Source organism: Aythya marila (genome assembly GCF_965140915.1).
Source record: "Aythya marila genome assembly, chromosome: 18".
Lineage (NCBI taxonomy): Eukaryota > Metazoa > Chordata > Aves > Anseriformes > Anatidae > Aythya > Aythya marila.
This window is the reverse complement of record NC_139059.1, coordinates 3,559,308-3,573,537: the sequence shown is the minus strand read 5'-3', so window position 1 is coordinate 3,573,537 and position 14,230 is coordinate 3,559,308. Positions and strand designations below refer to the sequence as shown.

At 36.0% G+C, this 14,230-nt stretch overlaps 1 protein-coding gene across 3 annotated transcripts in view; it reads left to right on the top strand.

Annotated features, from left to right (window-relative positions):
* HELZ (helicase with zinc finger) overlaps positions 1 to 14,230 on the top strand; it is an 83,414-nt gene that overhangs the window by 30,425 nt on the left and 38,759 nt on the right. For all 3 annotated transcript variants that reach the window (XM_082774975.1, XM_082774974.1, XM_082774973.1), the window contains 5 exons: positions 164 to 271; positions 581 to 878; positions 2,680 to 2,947; positions 6,741 to 7,074; positions 11,699 to 11,829. In XM_082774975.1, coding sequence (XP_082631101.1) covers positions 164 to 271; positions 581 to 878; positions 2,680 to 2,947; positions 6,741 to 7,074; positions 11,699 to 11,829 — 1,139 coding nt within the window. The remainder of the gene's footprint in view (positions 1 to 163; positions 272 to 580; positions 879 to 2,679; positions 2,948 to 6,740; positions 7,075 to 11,698; positions 11,830 to 14,230) is intronic.

Below are 14,230 nucleotides of genomic sequence, written 5' to 3'. Positions count from 1 at the left end.
AGTAGCACATATTTTATTTAATTCCAACACAGGACTTGCATCAATCCTGCACAATCTGGGAGGCCATTCTTTTTACGTTGTTCAAAAATACCTTTTCCTAAATGCTTTTACTCTGGTATTGTCTGTAGAAGTTTAATATTATCTTCTTTTTCTTTTAATCTAGCTTAGTGAAAGTATAGAAGGAGTGAGAGTAGAACATAATCCTGAGCTATCAGTAACTGTTACCACCAAAAAGTCTCATCAGATGTGGACATTTGCTCTTACTTGTAAGGTAGGATAACTTATCTTTTGACATTGAGTCGATAATAAAAGTTAGAATGTGGTCCATAGGCTTTTGTGATTAGATTGCATAATACTTCTTTTTAAAATAAAACAATTCCCTAGCACCATTCCTTCTCCAACAGCCCTGGCGATTATGTATCGAGTGCCCTGATTTCTGGGAAGCAGGCAGTTCTTGTACCTGCTTTATCAAGTTGAGAATTCTTATAAGCTCTTATTGTCTGATTGCGAATGAACATATTCCTGAAATAATCTTGGTTTTTCAGCACACTTTACTTCAACCCTTGCATTTTCTTTATAGCCTGCAAGAATGCTGTATCGAGTGGCATTGCTTTATGATGCCCATCGTCCACATTTCAGTATCGTTGCAATATCTGCTGGAGACAGCACTACCCAGGTATCACAAGAAGTTCCAGAAAACTGTCAGGAATGGATAGGAGGAAAGATGGTCCAGAATGGAATAGATCATTATATATACAAAGTCAGTATAGCCTTTAACACAGAAATCTTTGGAACTTTTCGCCAAACTGTTGTGTTTGATTTTGGATTAGAACCAGTCCTCATGCAACGAGTAATGATTGATGCTGCTTCAACTGAAGGTAATGTATGAAAAAAAAAAAATTTGAATAATGGAAACTTTTAATGTTTTTTTCATGTTTCTGGGCAGATCAGCATCTGTATTAACAGCTGTTGAACATCTATCACTATATGCTTTGTTCATCCTCACGGTTAGGAATATTAAGCGGTGGACAGAAGCTTCAGAATGTGTAAATTGGCTTGGGCTCAGGGGAGTTAGCTGCCTTATGACTGTTGCACCATGTACCAGGATTAATCTTGTCAAAATGCTAGGAATTTCTAGTTCAGTATGTGTCTGAAGGGCAGCACAGGAAGTTGAAGTATGTTTATGTTTTTATATGCATTCTTGGATTGATGAAAATGTTAAGCATGTAGAAGGTCAGTAGAAAGATGAAGCATTTCTGTGACAATTCATTGTTAATTAAGGAAGACTATCTGAGAGGTGTCGTTTTTTTTCTTGCAATGTCTGACTGGAGTTGTCAAAGGCAAGAGGCAAAGTTTAGGCTTGTAAATCAACTTGCTGTAACACCAATTTTGAAAATGCAAAGAAAATGTAACTTCTTTGTGTGTATTCAAGTTAAAAAAAAATGTTACTTTGCAAGTATTCTATTGGGTTACTTTGTAAGTATTCTATTGTTTATGAAATTGAGCTGTGCCTCTCACTTACAAAGTAACTTCTTTGTCAACTACTGTAATAACTGTTATCAGAAAGATGTCGATGAATTGAAAGATGTTGAAGAAGTACAGAAAAGAAGGAAGCAATTTGACTTATGGCAAAAGATTAAGAGAGCTAAATATAAGTCACTGTGTCACTTGGCAACAGGCAAGAAAGTGGGATAGAGTATGGTAATTTTCTATGAAGATTTCAGGAAGAAAAACACCAAAAGAACAGAATTCTAGCACTAGGGTGTAAGCAGGAAGAAGGAAAAAATTGAAGGAAAAAGAAAGATAAAACAAAGCAACAGATTTTTATTCGTGGTATTTATTTACACATGAGAGGTTAATGTTTCCAACATTAATTAAAAGAAACTGAATAGCAAATGCCAAACTCATGAACTGACATGACATGGTATAACGTTGGTGTCACAGTGTTTTTGTTGTGTTAGTAGATATATTTTGGGTGGCTGTAGACAATGTTTGGTCTTCTGCTGCTTGTTTAACCTACAAGGTACCTGAATTGAGCGTGTACTGAAAAATTAATTTCCTAACTTTAATTTTCTAACTTAATATCATGTTAGGTTACATTTCCAACGTTGTGCCTAGCAAACTAATTTTACACACACAATACAGATATCTGCAGAATGCACATATGGTGCTACAGATTTTTTATTTTTAAAGGCTTTCAAAATGCTGCAAATGCAAAGACTTCTTGCTGCCTATTTCATTGACTTGTTTTTGTTACCTTCTTAATTTCATATTACATTTTGTAAAGTTCTTCATAACGTTATATTTTCAAAAAGAGATGATGCAGTTAGGCTTTACAAGCACATTGTGATGGCAAATCCTGCAAAGTTACTTGCAATTTTCTATTAAAATTGCTTTCCTTGTTTATCTGTATGCTTTCCATTTGCTAGCCATAGAATATTTTATTTTCTGGTTATGTATTTTCTCTATTTTATTTGAGAGCCTGCTTGTTCTCTGTGTACACCTGAAAAGTAGGGGTGATAAGTTTAGCAATGAATTTACTAAAACTGTTGTAGGCAAAAGAGAGAGTTACACTTGGTTCATTCTCTCTAATGGTATTGTTTTTAGTAGTGTGTGTTTGTTTTGAAAACAGAGAGAGCTTGAACTGACTTCCTTTCCCTGTTACGTCTCCATATCCAGATCTTGAATACTTGATGCATGCACGGCAACAGCTACTAACCACAGCTAAGCGTTGGGATTCTACTTCTAAGACTATTGTAGAATTTGAGCCTAATGAAACTACTGAATTGGAGAAGAGCCTTCTTACCAGATACCAAATCCCTCTCTCTGCTGACCAGCTATTTACACAATCTGTCCTGGACAAATCATTGACCAAGACCAACTATCAGTCACGGTTGCATGACCTCCTTTATATTGAGGAAATAGCACAGTATAAGGAAGTTAGCAAGTAAGTAATACATTTATAAAATTATATCTTACATACTTGGTACTGTCCTATTAAAATGATGATGATGATGTTTTTTGTTTTTTTTTTAAATTAAACTTACATGATAAGTTAAAATATTAAGTTTTCTTGTTTCTTAGAGATAAAGCTGAATATGAGTGTAAAAATAGAAACTTTAGATGAAAGAGACTAGCAGTTAATGAATATAATTTAATGATGCTCACTTAAAGCAAGTTATACATATCAGTTGGAGTCACTGAACAGCTGTTGCACAATGTTTTGCTAGTACCTGTAAAATAATTTTTGCTTGTAGGTTTTTTGTCTCTCTGTGAAAAAGAAATGCATCATTTTTTTTTTTTTTTTATTCCTTGGTAAAATCATTTATGGCAAAGTAATATATAAAATCTTTGTATACAAGTCATTCAGGGAGGTTTCTTCCTTTTTTCCTTTTTAAAATTCTTTTTAGAAAAAAGGTTGAATTGCACTTGGCTCAAACTCTGGTCTTGTGGTGAGGTGGCAGCTAACATTTTATTCTCTAAACAGGCTGAAAGCTAGCTTCTGAATAAAAGTTCCTAGTAAAAGGCATAGTAGACATTTCTTGTTTATGTATTACAGCCATTACCAGTTGTATTTCTAATGTTCATAAGGCAGAAAAATGGTACCATTTCTTTTTTGTATCTCAAATGAAGCACAGTACATTTGAACTCTGCTTTGTATCTTTCATCTCTGCTGTGTTCTGCTTTTGAGCTGGAATCTAACATAGAGAGGAATAATGCTTGAAGATTCCCCAGCATGCAGAAATGTTCTCCATCATACATATTTATAATCACTTTTCTAAGGCTTTTTAAAACAAAAGTGGGTTTAAAGTAAACATTATGAAATATGATCCAAAAGTAGGCAGTATTTTTACACAGTGAATTTTCACATTAAGTATTACGCTTCTGTTCCTCATAGGAAAGCACACAGCAGCATGCCTATAGAAATGAAAGAATAAGGAGTGCATTCTGTGTAATGCTTCCCTTTTGGTTCACTGATAAGTTTTTGCTGCTCTTTTTCAATCTGGTAGATTAGTAAAAGTAAGTTTTAATAATGTTCTTGAAATCTTATGTTTTGATACTGCTGATGACAGAAATATTCTTTTGATCTTGTAGCTGACCCACTTTATTGCAGCAAGGCTCGAACTAACACACTTTCCGGATCCTCTGTGGCTGAGATCACACACATGCTATTCTCTAGTGAGGTGCCAGGGTTACAAGCCTAGAAGAGGGCCCAGAAATACAAATGCAAGTGGGTTGTAATACCTCTGAAGTGGTGTCATGAGTCAAAATGTTGATGAGCTGCTACTCTCTAATGGGTTTGTGTATGCATCTCATAAAAGCAGTGGAGTTGTCAACACGGTCTCTTCTGGCAGGACTGGAATAACATGAGTGTCTGCAGTTCACATTGAAGTGGATTGTTGTGTTTTAACAATGCTGCTGATGACTTCCTAGTTCCTGGGATAACATTGATTCAGACTTTGGGTCATCACCTGTATGAACATTAGTGAGTCTGTGATAATACATAGCAATGTAGAGCTCCCTCCACGCTTTCTGCTACCAGACTTGCAGAACAGATTTATCTTAAAGGCTGTGCAGTCTTATAATACTGGCTTTAATGGAAAATAAATTTGTTTTTATCATTACTATGTATTACAGTTTATCAATGCATAGGTAAATGTCATACTGCACACCTTGTCTGAACTGCAGATATAAATGTAAAATGAAATATGTTGAATTTGCTGTTAAGAAAATGTTATATGTGGCTTTGTTCAGAATAGCTTTACTTGCCATTTAGGAATTTATAGTCTGCATTGCCACTGGATGGATTTATGATATATCAAATATTTCTTTGATTTAATTTTGCAGTGCTTGGAGGAACATAAGTTCCTCCCAATAAAAATAAAATCTCAGTATAAAGACTGTTGGTTTTGTATAAACCTCACTGAAATCTTTTTTATTTTAATAAACCTTCAAAGCAAAGGTGAGGAATATATGGAAGAAGCAACTTTTGACTTTAAAATAAAATCCTTAGATGATTTTGTAGTTTAACAGCTTGCCAGAAGGTGTCAGCTTACTCACTGGAAATTGTTTGATAACCTGTAAACTTCTTATCTCCTTTAGCACAATAGAATCAGTTTAGTCATTTATAAAGACAATAATTTGTCTCAGCATGGCAGTACTACTGTTCTCCAGCAGGCTTCCACAAATCAGAATTTGGGATGGTACGTTTTTAGCAGCCTGGGGATTCGGTTTTAGGAAGTTTTTATGAGTATTTATAAAATAAATTCACAATGGCACATGATTGTATCTTAGTAACAATGCAGAGCTCTTGTTTATTCTGTGAAATCTAATCTATGCAATGTGGTAACAATTATCTGACTGTGGTTTGAGCTGTTTTAGGTGTTGCTGATTCACTGATGGGCGCTTCAGAATATTCTAGCACATTAATACACAAAGTTTTTTTTGTTTGTTTTGTTTTTAGCACATGTAGAAATTGGAAGGATTACACTTAAATCTTACATTTTCTATAACTGCATTCTTTTGAGTGATTGCTCCATGAGCTACAGTTAAAGCAACCTTTGCAGTTAGTGATGAACAGAAGGAATTCATGTTCAGTAGGATGACATCTGTTGCTTTTTCGGGGTGGAGGAATGTGAAATGTGCATCTGACTTAATTGCCCGTATTATGTAAAGAAGCAACTATTTCCACAAGGGGGCAAACTTGCAGTTGTTTTTTTTTCTGGAAGACTTATGATTTGGTAAATATGGCAAGATATATTCAATGTTTAAATTCCAACAGAGATGAAATGTTGGATTTCATTGTTACGGGCTTATTGTCCCTGATAGTACAGGTCTTAAACTATAACCATGAGTTCATTAGTTTAAAATATGAATTTTATGAAGATGAACAAATCAAATAAAACAGGGTGAGTATCATAAGAAAAATATTTTTTTCCAAGAAATTTTGTTTGTGAAAACCTTTGTCTTTTACTTCTTTCTGTAATTTGTCAGGAAAAAGTTGCTGATGATCGAACGTTAACAGGAGTGACAGATTTCTTTGTTGTTATTTTTAAAATCAGGTTGAAAAAATGTTTTTAAAAACAAGCCAGACACTCTAGGAGGAGATTACTGTGCATTGGTGAGAGGTCGATAAAAATCATGTGTGACATATGTGACTTTTTGAAAGTAGGAACTACTAGGAATGATTTTTTTTTTAAATCTCTGGTTATAGGATGAATTTGCTATTAAGAGGAATTCTTTGGATAGATGGCTTATGTGGCAGAGCCTGCAATGCCATTCCTTCATTTTAGATAAAAATGTTTCATTTTTACGCCCACATTGTGATTTTAAGGAAGCATTTTAATCAATCCATCTCAATTGTAGAAATAATACCATTTCCCTTTGTCAAGATGTAGATAACCTTTTTTGGTGTGTAACCTGGAAAAGATGCATGGGAATAAACAGGAATTTTATTCTGCTGTCTCTCCCTGAATACCTAATATATCAGGGAAAATAACATAATCTTATAAACTATTTAAATACAAAGTTTTGCTGCTTTGGAACATGCATAGCTTTTTTTTTTTTTTTTAAAAAAAAAAAAAAAAGCTTTGTTGAAGTTGATTCTTTTACCTTTGGCTGTACTTGTTTGTTTACCAGTTATATGCTCAGAATCTAAGGCAGTGAATCTTTTCTGATTGCATGAAATCTCCAAATCTGAGAGCATTTTTTCTGCACTGACTAGATGTTTTCTTACTTAGGTTCAACATAAAAGTGCAATTGCAGATTGTAGCAAGCTTCATGCTCACTGGGGTTTCTGGAGGTGCAAAATATGCCCAAAATGGACAACTTTTTGGACGCTTTAAGCTCACTGAAACGCTTTCAGAAGACACTTTGGCTGGACGGCTGGTGATGACCAAAGTCAATGCTGTTTATTTATTGCCTGTCACTAAAGAGAAATCAGCACAGACCCAAGGAACCAAAGAGAAGGTTTATGAAGCAGCTATTGAAGAGAAAACAAAAGATTATATCTTCTTGAGGGTATCCAGGGAATGCTGTGAAGAACTTAATCTTCGGGCAGATTGTGAAATGCAGGTAAGGCTGAGTGGAAGCTGTTTTGGCATGTTTGAGTTGTGTCTTTTTCAGCTCCACCCAAAGTAATTCCTAGAAGATATGGAAAGGAATTTTTCTATGCCTCATCATACAAAGAAAGTAGAGCACAGATGAAAATTTCAGATGGGTGAATTTTATTTATAAGTATGTGCATATACATCACCAGAGTCCTCAGGAACCTTTCCTTAATGAAGTCAAAGGAGGAAGTTTTCTATTGCTATGATTTTTTTTCTCCAATAAAAATCTCTGCTCCTCTTGATGTAGTCAACTATAGAACTCTCCCTGTGGTAATTTGTATCTTGGGCTCTTGATTTTGTATCTTCTCATTCTTGTGTTACTGTGATTTCCACTACACCTGTTCCTAGACCTGAGGTGAGATTAATTTTTAGTAAGATCTGTTGAGGCTATGAATGGGCCTTGTGCTGCCTTCTGAGACCATATCAAAACAAAAGGAATATTGTCCTTCAGTGGAAAATTTCTGAATTTACAGTATTTCTTTGATGAAGATGATGAAGGTTGTATAAATGGAGGCATGAGGAATATGAACAAATATTTTAATGATGCATATTCTTTGTTTCACAGTGGTGATACTTGCCTCCAAGGCTGTCTCTCCCTTGACACTTAAATATCTGTCTTGGAGGCATTTGGTCACAAAATGAAGAGTTCTAACACTTTTGCTGGAGAAAATTGTGTTGGCAGTAAGATGAAGATTTTGTGTACTTTACAGTTGACATGAAATGGGTGGGGATAAAATCTGTTTTTAAATGACATAGTGTAGTTAGTGCATGAGGCGTAAGTGGAAGTACACGTAAGGGAAGACGAAGCTTTAGTTAAGTTAAATACTTGCAGTCTTCCCACCCATTCCCTGCTTGTCTGCTATAGAACTTGTGATCAGCTTTGTTACTAAATTGTAATGACCTCAAATTAAGGTCACTGGAATTGCTAGAATTGAATGTATTTTCACCAAATAATTCTCTCCTCCCATTCATTTTGTTTTGGAGAAACATGCAAGAATAATAATGTCTTAATTTAATGTGGCTAATTGGCCTGGGAAGACTTATGTTCTTCTGGGCTCTTGGTTCTGTGTTTGTTTTCTTAAAACAATAATTAAACCTACTAATTGATTCTATCAAAAACTCCACTGGAATGCAAAATGAGCTGGGGCTTCAGTAACTGGCTTGTTTTCCTTGTAAAACTTAGCCTGAGGCGGCAAATCTATTCTCCATTAAAATTTGGGTCCTAAGTTTGTTTGTGAAATCATGCAGTACTTCATACATACATCAGTGAACTGGTGGTCAAATCCATAAGCAGTTACCTATATTTTAATGAATCACAATTGTAAAGGAAGTTTTTCTGATAAATTACTGCCTAAAGATGTGGAAAGGGATCCTTCAGGTTAGAACAGAGTGTATTACAATTCGGATGTGTAGGGTTTGTGTTGAAGATGGAAATCTTGCCATTGTCTCCAGTGCTTTTAGTAATCCCTATGAGATTCTGAAGAGCAATTTGGTCAACGTTTATTTTTGTATGTTTTGGGTAAACTAATGGTCTTATTTTCCTTTCTTCTTCTAACAATTCATCCTTGAAATTTCCTCCTAATTGACTTGGCTGTTGTCCTGTCTTACCTGTAATAAACACACAATTCTGGCTCTGATCAAGTGCACTGCTCCTAAAGGTGGGATGGAATAAACTGGTGCTTTAAAGCCCCTTGGCTGCTGCTCTTTTTGGTGACCAAACTAACATGAGACTGTTTTATTTTTGGAGTGGATACTCTGTTCTGTGTCGTCTTCTGTGAAACTGGCAATGGATTAACTTCCTTTCCCACTGTTTTCTTATTCTGGAATGTTTATTAAAGCAGGTTACATGCCTCTCCTACACAGATGGCCTCATTCAGTACTGTGCAACAGCAAATATAACTATGTGATTCAATCCGAACTGCATTAAAAACAAAACAAATCACAAGCTGTTAAAGAAAGTGGAGAATGCTGGTAGATAATATGAGGCATTTAATGCCAACCACCTTACTTGGACTCAAAGAAAAGGCCATTAAAATGTTACTCAGATGAGCATTATAGTTTGTCTGCATTTAAATTATTGCTCTAATACAGGGTGGTCTCTTGTCAGCCTTGGGTCTGTCTGAGCACAAACGTTTTTCCTCTTGCTTGGAAGCTTTTCCTAACATCTGCAGGATGCTGTCAGGCAGACGGATCGGCCCTGGGTAGGCATGGACAGGACACAGCATGGAAGGAAGCTCGGGGTCACCCTCAGGCACAAGCTGTCGCTGTTGTTCTTGGCAGGTGCTAAACTGCGCTGCTTTTAAAGGCCTGGGTCTTTCCTGAGGCACTGGTAGGCATAGGCTGGAACAGAGAGGGAAAAACTTCCTGAGCATTCATGTATGCTATTTAAAGAAAAAGTTTTCCTTGCAGTTACAGTAGTTAGAGTGAGCTCCAGGTCGTTGTACGGATCCAGTGCTGCCCTTTTCTTTAGTTACAGTTATACATGTTGCTGTAAAATGTGATAGTGAAGATGAATATTTAATGTCTTTATACCTGTGAGAGATGGGAAGTTAACGGCTACAATCTGTACTGATGCAAGCAGATGTTTATTTACAGCAAAGCTAGCATTGATTTTACATGCTGCATAATGGTGTGAACAGTGTGGTTAAATATACTAGAAAAAGGAAATGCTAAGAGCTGTGTTTTGCAAATACTATTGAAAGAGATGATTTTAGAGTGATGAAGATTACACGTGCACAAGAAGGCTTTTACAGGTCTGATTCCTGTGGCTGGAAGTGACATTTTGGGCAGGTAATGGGGCATTGGGTCCAGGCAGTACATCCATGGAGCGTGGAAAGTACTGGAAGGCTAAATGGCTCCGCCAGGGGAGGAGCTCATGAGAGAAGGTAACGTGGCTTGGAATGAGGCATGTTGTGGTAGTGCAGAGACGTTCTTGTCCGTACATGAAGAAAACTTATTTCAGTTGGCTGGGACTTTGAATTAAAGCCTTCACAGAAGCTGTTAGAAAAGACCGTTTACAAATATATTCTGTGTTTGTTGAGCTTTCTGACTGGTGGCAATAAATATCACGAGAGTCAAGTGTGATTAAGAAATAACGGCCTCTAATAGAGGAGGAAACAGGTCTGAGAGCAGGTCTTTGCCTTGGTCACCTGGCGTGAGTTTGTGTGACTGAAGGTCCCGGGGGGCTGCGGCTGGGCCCCTCACACCCCTGGGCCTCTGGTTGCGCCTCAGCTTCCTCGCCCGCTGGGCCGCTGCTGTGTGAGCATCTGCTGCCCGGTGACCCTGAAAGTGTCAGAAAGGTGCCATGGGACATTTCGGATATTGCCAGTGTGTTTTCTAGGTCACCAAGGGGTGCTTTTCCCAGGCAGGTTGAAAGAATTTGCCTGGCTGTTTGTCAGCCTGGTCACAGCAATGTAGATCTCAGAAAAGTGCTCACTTGCTATTACTTAATTACAAAATGCTTGTTAGAGTTGTAGCATGGTAATTACATAAGGATCTAGTGATCAATAACAATGCTTTCAAAAAACTCTAAAAATTTTTGTCAGTTACATGAAGTTCCTCAGCAGCCTTAGATGCTTTTCTGCGATTTGTTTTAGTGCAATTTTTTGTCAAATTATTGATATAGGCTTCTCTGGTAGTTAACTTTGGGTCTTTGGCTCAATGCTCTGATCAGATCACTTGGTTTTGGAGAGATTCACAATTGCAAATTTAAATGTTTGTAAGTTACAAACTGTATGGATTGTTTTTATGAATTCTTTCCCACAGAAACTACTTTTATCCAGTCATAAGATTTAGAAACTTTCTTTACTGTTTTAGTGTATATACACTAAATTAAATAAATTTAGTGTACATAAACTAAATTCACTGTCCATTGTTCAGTTCTAAATTTAACCAAGGATGTTAACATGCTCTGCATTTTGAGTCTACCTTTGTACCCAAATTTTATTGGCATTTTCTTTTACTTACTGGCCTTAAAACACAAATAATTTAGGGGACACACAAAAGTATGTATTGATAAACAATTATATTTTAGAAATTACCTTTTGGAGAGTTCTAACAACTCAACACAAGTGACAAATTGTATTATACCAGAACATTTGACTGGAATTAAATGATGTTTGGATTTTATCTCTGCTGGTCACAGATCTGATTGATATCATCTGTTCATCTGTAAAAGTTTCCGGTCCATTTTTCTTTTCAGGTTGTTCTTACAATAAGGGATGGAAGCTTACATATTTAAAAATGGTGTTTTAGGAAAATAATATTTTCAAGGAATATTTTTTATATTCCAAAAATAATTCCAAGGACACTTTCCCTTTTTTTTCCCCTCTCAGAAACTGCAGTGGAATCTAATCTTAAAATCAAACAACAAAATGATGTTACGGAAGATGCTGTATTTTTCTTTGTTTCAAAGCAAAACAGGGCAAGTTAATTTTATTGGAAATCTTTTGATTGATATTTGTTGTTTTCTTCTGAGAATCAGTAAGTCGCAGGAAGATAAAAATTTATGATATGCAGCCAAGTCTAAAGAGTGTTATCTAAATAAATCATTCTTGTTCATCTATTAATTCATTCATTTTGTACTGTAGGTTGAACTTCAGTTTCAGTTAAATCGCTTACCCCTCTGTGAAATGCATTATGCCTTGGACAGGATTAAGGACAACAGTATTTTGTTTCCAGATGTCAGCATGACTCCCACCATACCCTGGAGTCCCAACAGGTACAAGAATACAAACACTTTAATATCAAAGATCGTATGGTAATGCAGTATTGAATTTCTCATAACAGATGGCTGAAATCTGCCCTAGAACAGGAAATATGTCTTTCTCTTCATTAATGGTGAGGATGGTTCAGAGAAGGGAGTGAAAGTGTTCTAAATAAAACAAGAAAACCGATCCTCTGAGGACTAGAATCTGTTGATTGTTTTTTTCCCGGAGGTTGAAATGTGATTTTTAATAGGCATTGCAGTTGCATTGTAGCTGTAGAAAACAAAACTCCTATGATTATTTACTGTTCTGTTCTTCATTGAAAATATGCACTTTATAGAAATGTAAATACTGGTTACAAGGACTGTGCTGTGCAGGATCTTAAGCATGCAGATTTTCATTTGCATGAGCAACCATTAATACTCTTTGAGTTTGATGCAATGACCCACATTTGTACATATCACTGAAGGGGATGGGGGGAAAAAGAAAAAGAAAGAAAAAAGGGTGGGGGGAAGGGTATGGGAATAAGGCTTAGAAGAACTAACACTGCACTTGTAAGCAGTCCTGAGATTCTTTGTACACATGTTTTATAGTTTCCTTTATGAAATATAAACACGCACGTTATATAAATACTTTTGAGAAAACTTAAAAGGATGCAGTAATGCAGTGAAAATAGTTTGTCTCAAAGAGGAAATGTAGGGAAGAGAAACGTGAGGCTTCGTGGCTCAGGGAGTACGGTCAATATTCCTGGTGCATGGGGAAGGATAAAAAAGGCATGGAGTTTCTGTACTTAGATGGACACCAGGGAAACGGGAGGTATGTGGAATTGATAGGCTGTACAGCATGCGGGTAGTTGTGTTGTGTCTTGAAGTTGAGAATTAAACTGTGTGATTGCAGCGCAGTGCAAAATGGAAGATAGCTCAAGAATGAAAAGGAAGGTGATCTGGCCAGAAACCTCAGACAGCTAGATAACGTAAGACAAAAATTACTGAAAAAAGTTCAGTTCCTCTTTGGAAGTGTAGGAGGAAGAGAGATGATGAAAGGGTGGGTGCAGTGTTCTGGGTGAGGATGATTGCTGCACGTATCAAAGCTTTGACAGTAAAGGCAGAACGAAGGGTTTTGCACGGAGCTATACTACAGAGCTAATGGAGGACAATGACAATCTGTTCACTGACTTAATTAAGTTTTGGGTGAATCTTGCAGGGAAATAGTATTTAGGAATAATCTGAAAGTAAGCAGTGATTTCAATAAAAAGGAGGTAAGTCAAGTAAGCTAGAACTTTTTCTGTTTTATGCCAGGAAATTTGTATTTACAGAAACTTCCATGGTAGTTGTAATTGATATAATTTATTTGTATAATGGGTTTATATTTTTATATACGTAAATTATGTATGTAATAGTTGTAGTTGTGTTTAAGTCAGTGTAATGAATGTTGTTTTTCTCCATGTGGTGGCTTGGTTTGCCCTACCTTGGGATTCAGTAGTTCTGACTGACTCAGAACTGTCTTTCCCTGTGTTTTTCTTATATTTTTGTTTTACAACTCTATTACTTTTCAGTTTTTCTTAGATCGTCCTGCAAGCTTGTTGTTCATAGCTGTCTTAGAGTTGACTGAAGTCCTAAGTTTTCTCTTTATTTTACTCCCTGTTGGTAATAGAAGCTTTCCTGATCTGCAAGAATCATAGTGCTTGTACCAAAGCAGATCACATTACTGAAGTATGGCCATATGTGCAGCAGTGACAGGTGTTTTTTACTACGCATGTCTACTTTTAAATCTGTCACTGGGAATATTAAAAACTATGTCTACAAATCTTTAACCTCTTACACTCATTGGAATTCTCTGAAATCATCCTTCTGTTAATGCTGGTATCACTAGCTGGTTGCAGCAAAAATCCTTTTTTTTTTTTTTTTTTTTTTTAGACTGCTGTCCCATTAGAGGTATGTTTTAATGATTAAAAAAAAAAGTTTGTAATAAATTGGTGGCCACTATTTTTGTTTGTTTTTGAATTCCATCCTAGCTCATATTTACCAAGCTCTGAGGTTGTATAAATGTTGACTTTTAAAGTTGACTGTGTAAATACTGATGCGAATAAATGTAACTAATGTTACATTTTCTGTAGTAATGGTAGGAAAAACTTGCCTTTCTTATCAGGTGATTGTGCAGCATGGACTTTCTTCTAAAATGTGCACTATGCAGGGTAATTATTGTTAGGTGAGATAGTGTAAATTGAGACATAGTTGGATTTCTTTTGAAAAAAAATGATTTATTGCAAGTAGTATCAAGGTTTTGTGATACAAGCATTTGATTTTTTTGCTAGATTTGTTCTAATATGACTCAGAATGACAGAATCAATACATTAGCATATAGACTCTTCCTTGAAAGCCCTTGAGATCTTAACTCATTTCATTTCTCATTGAC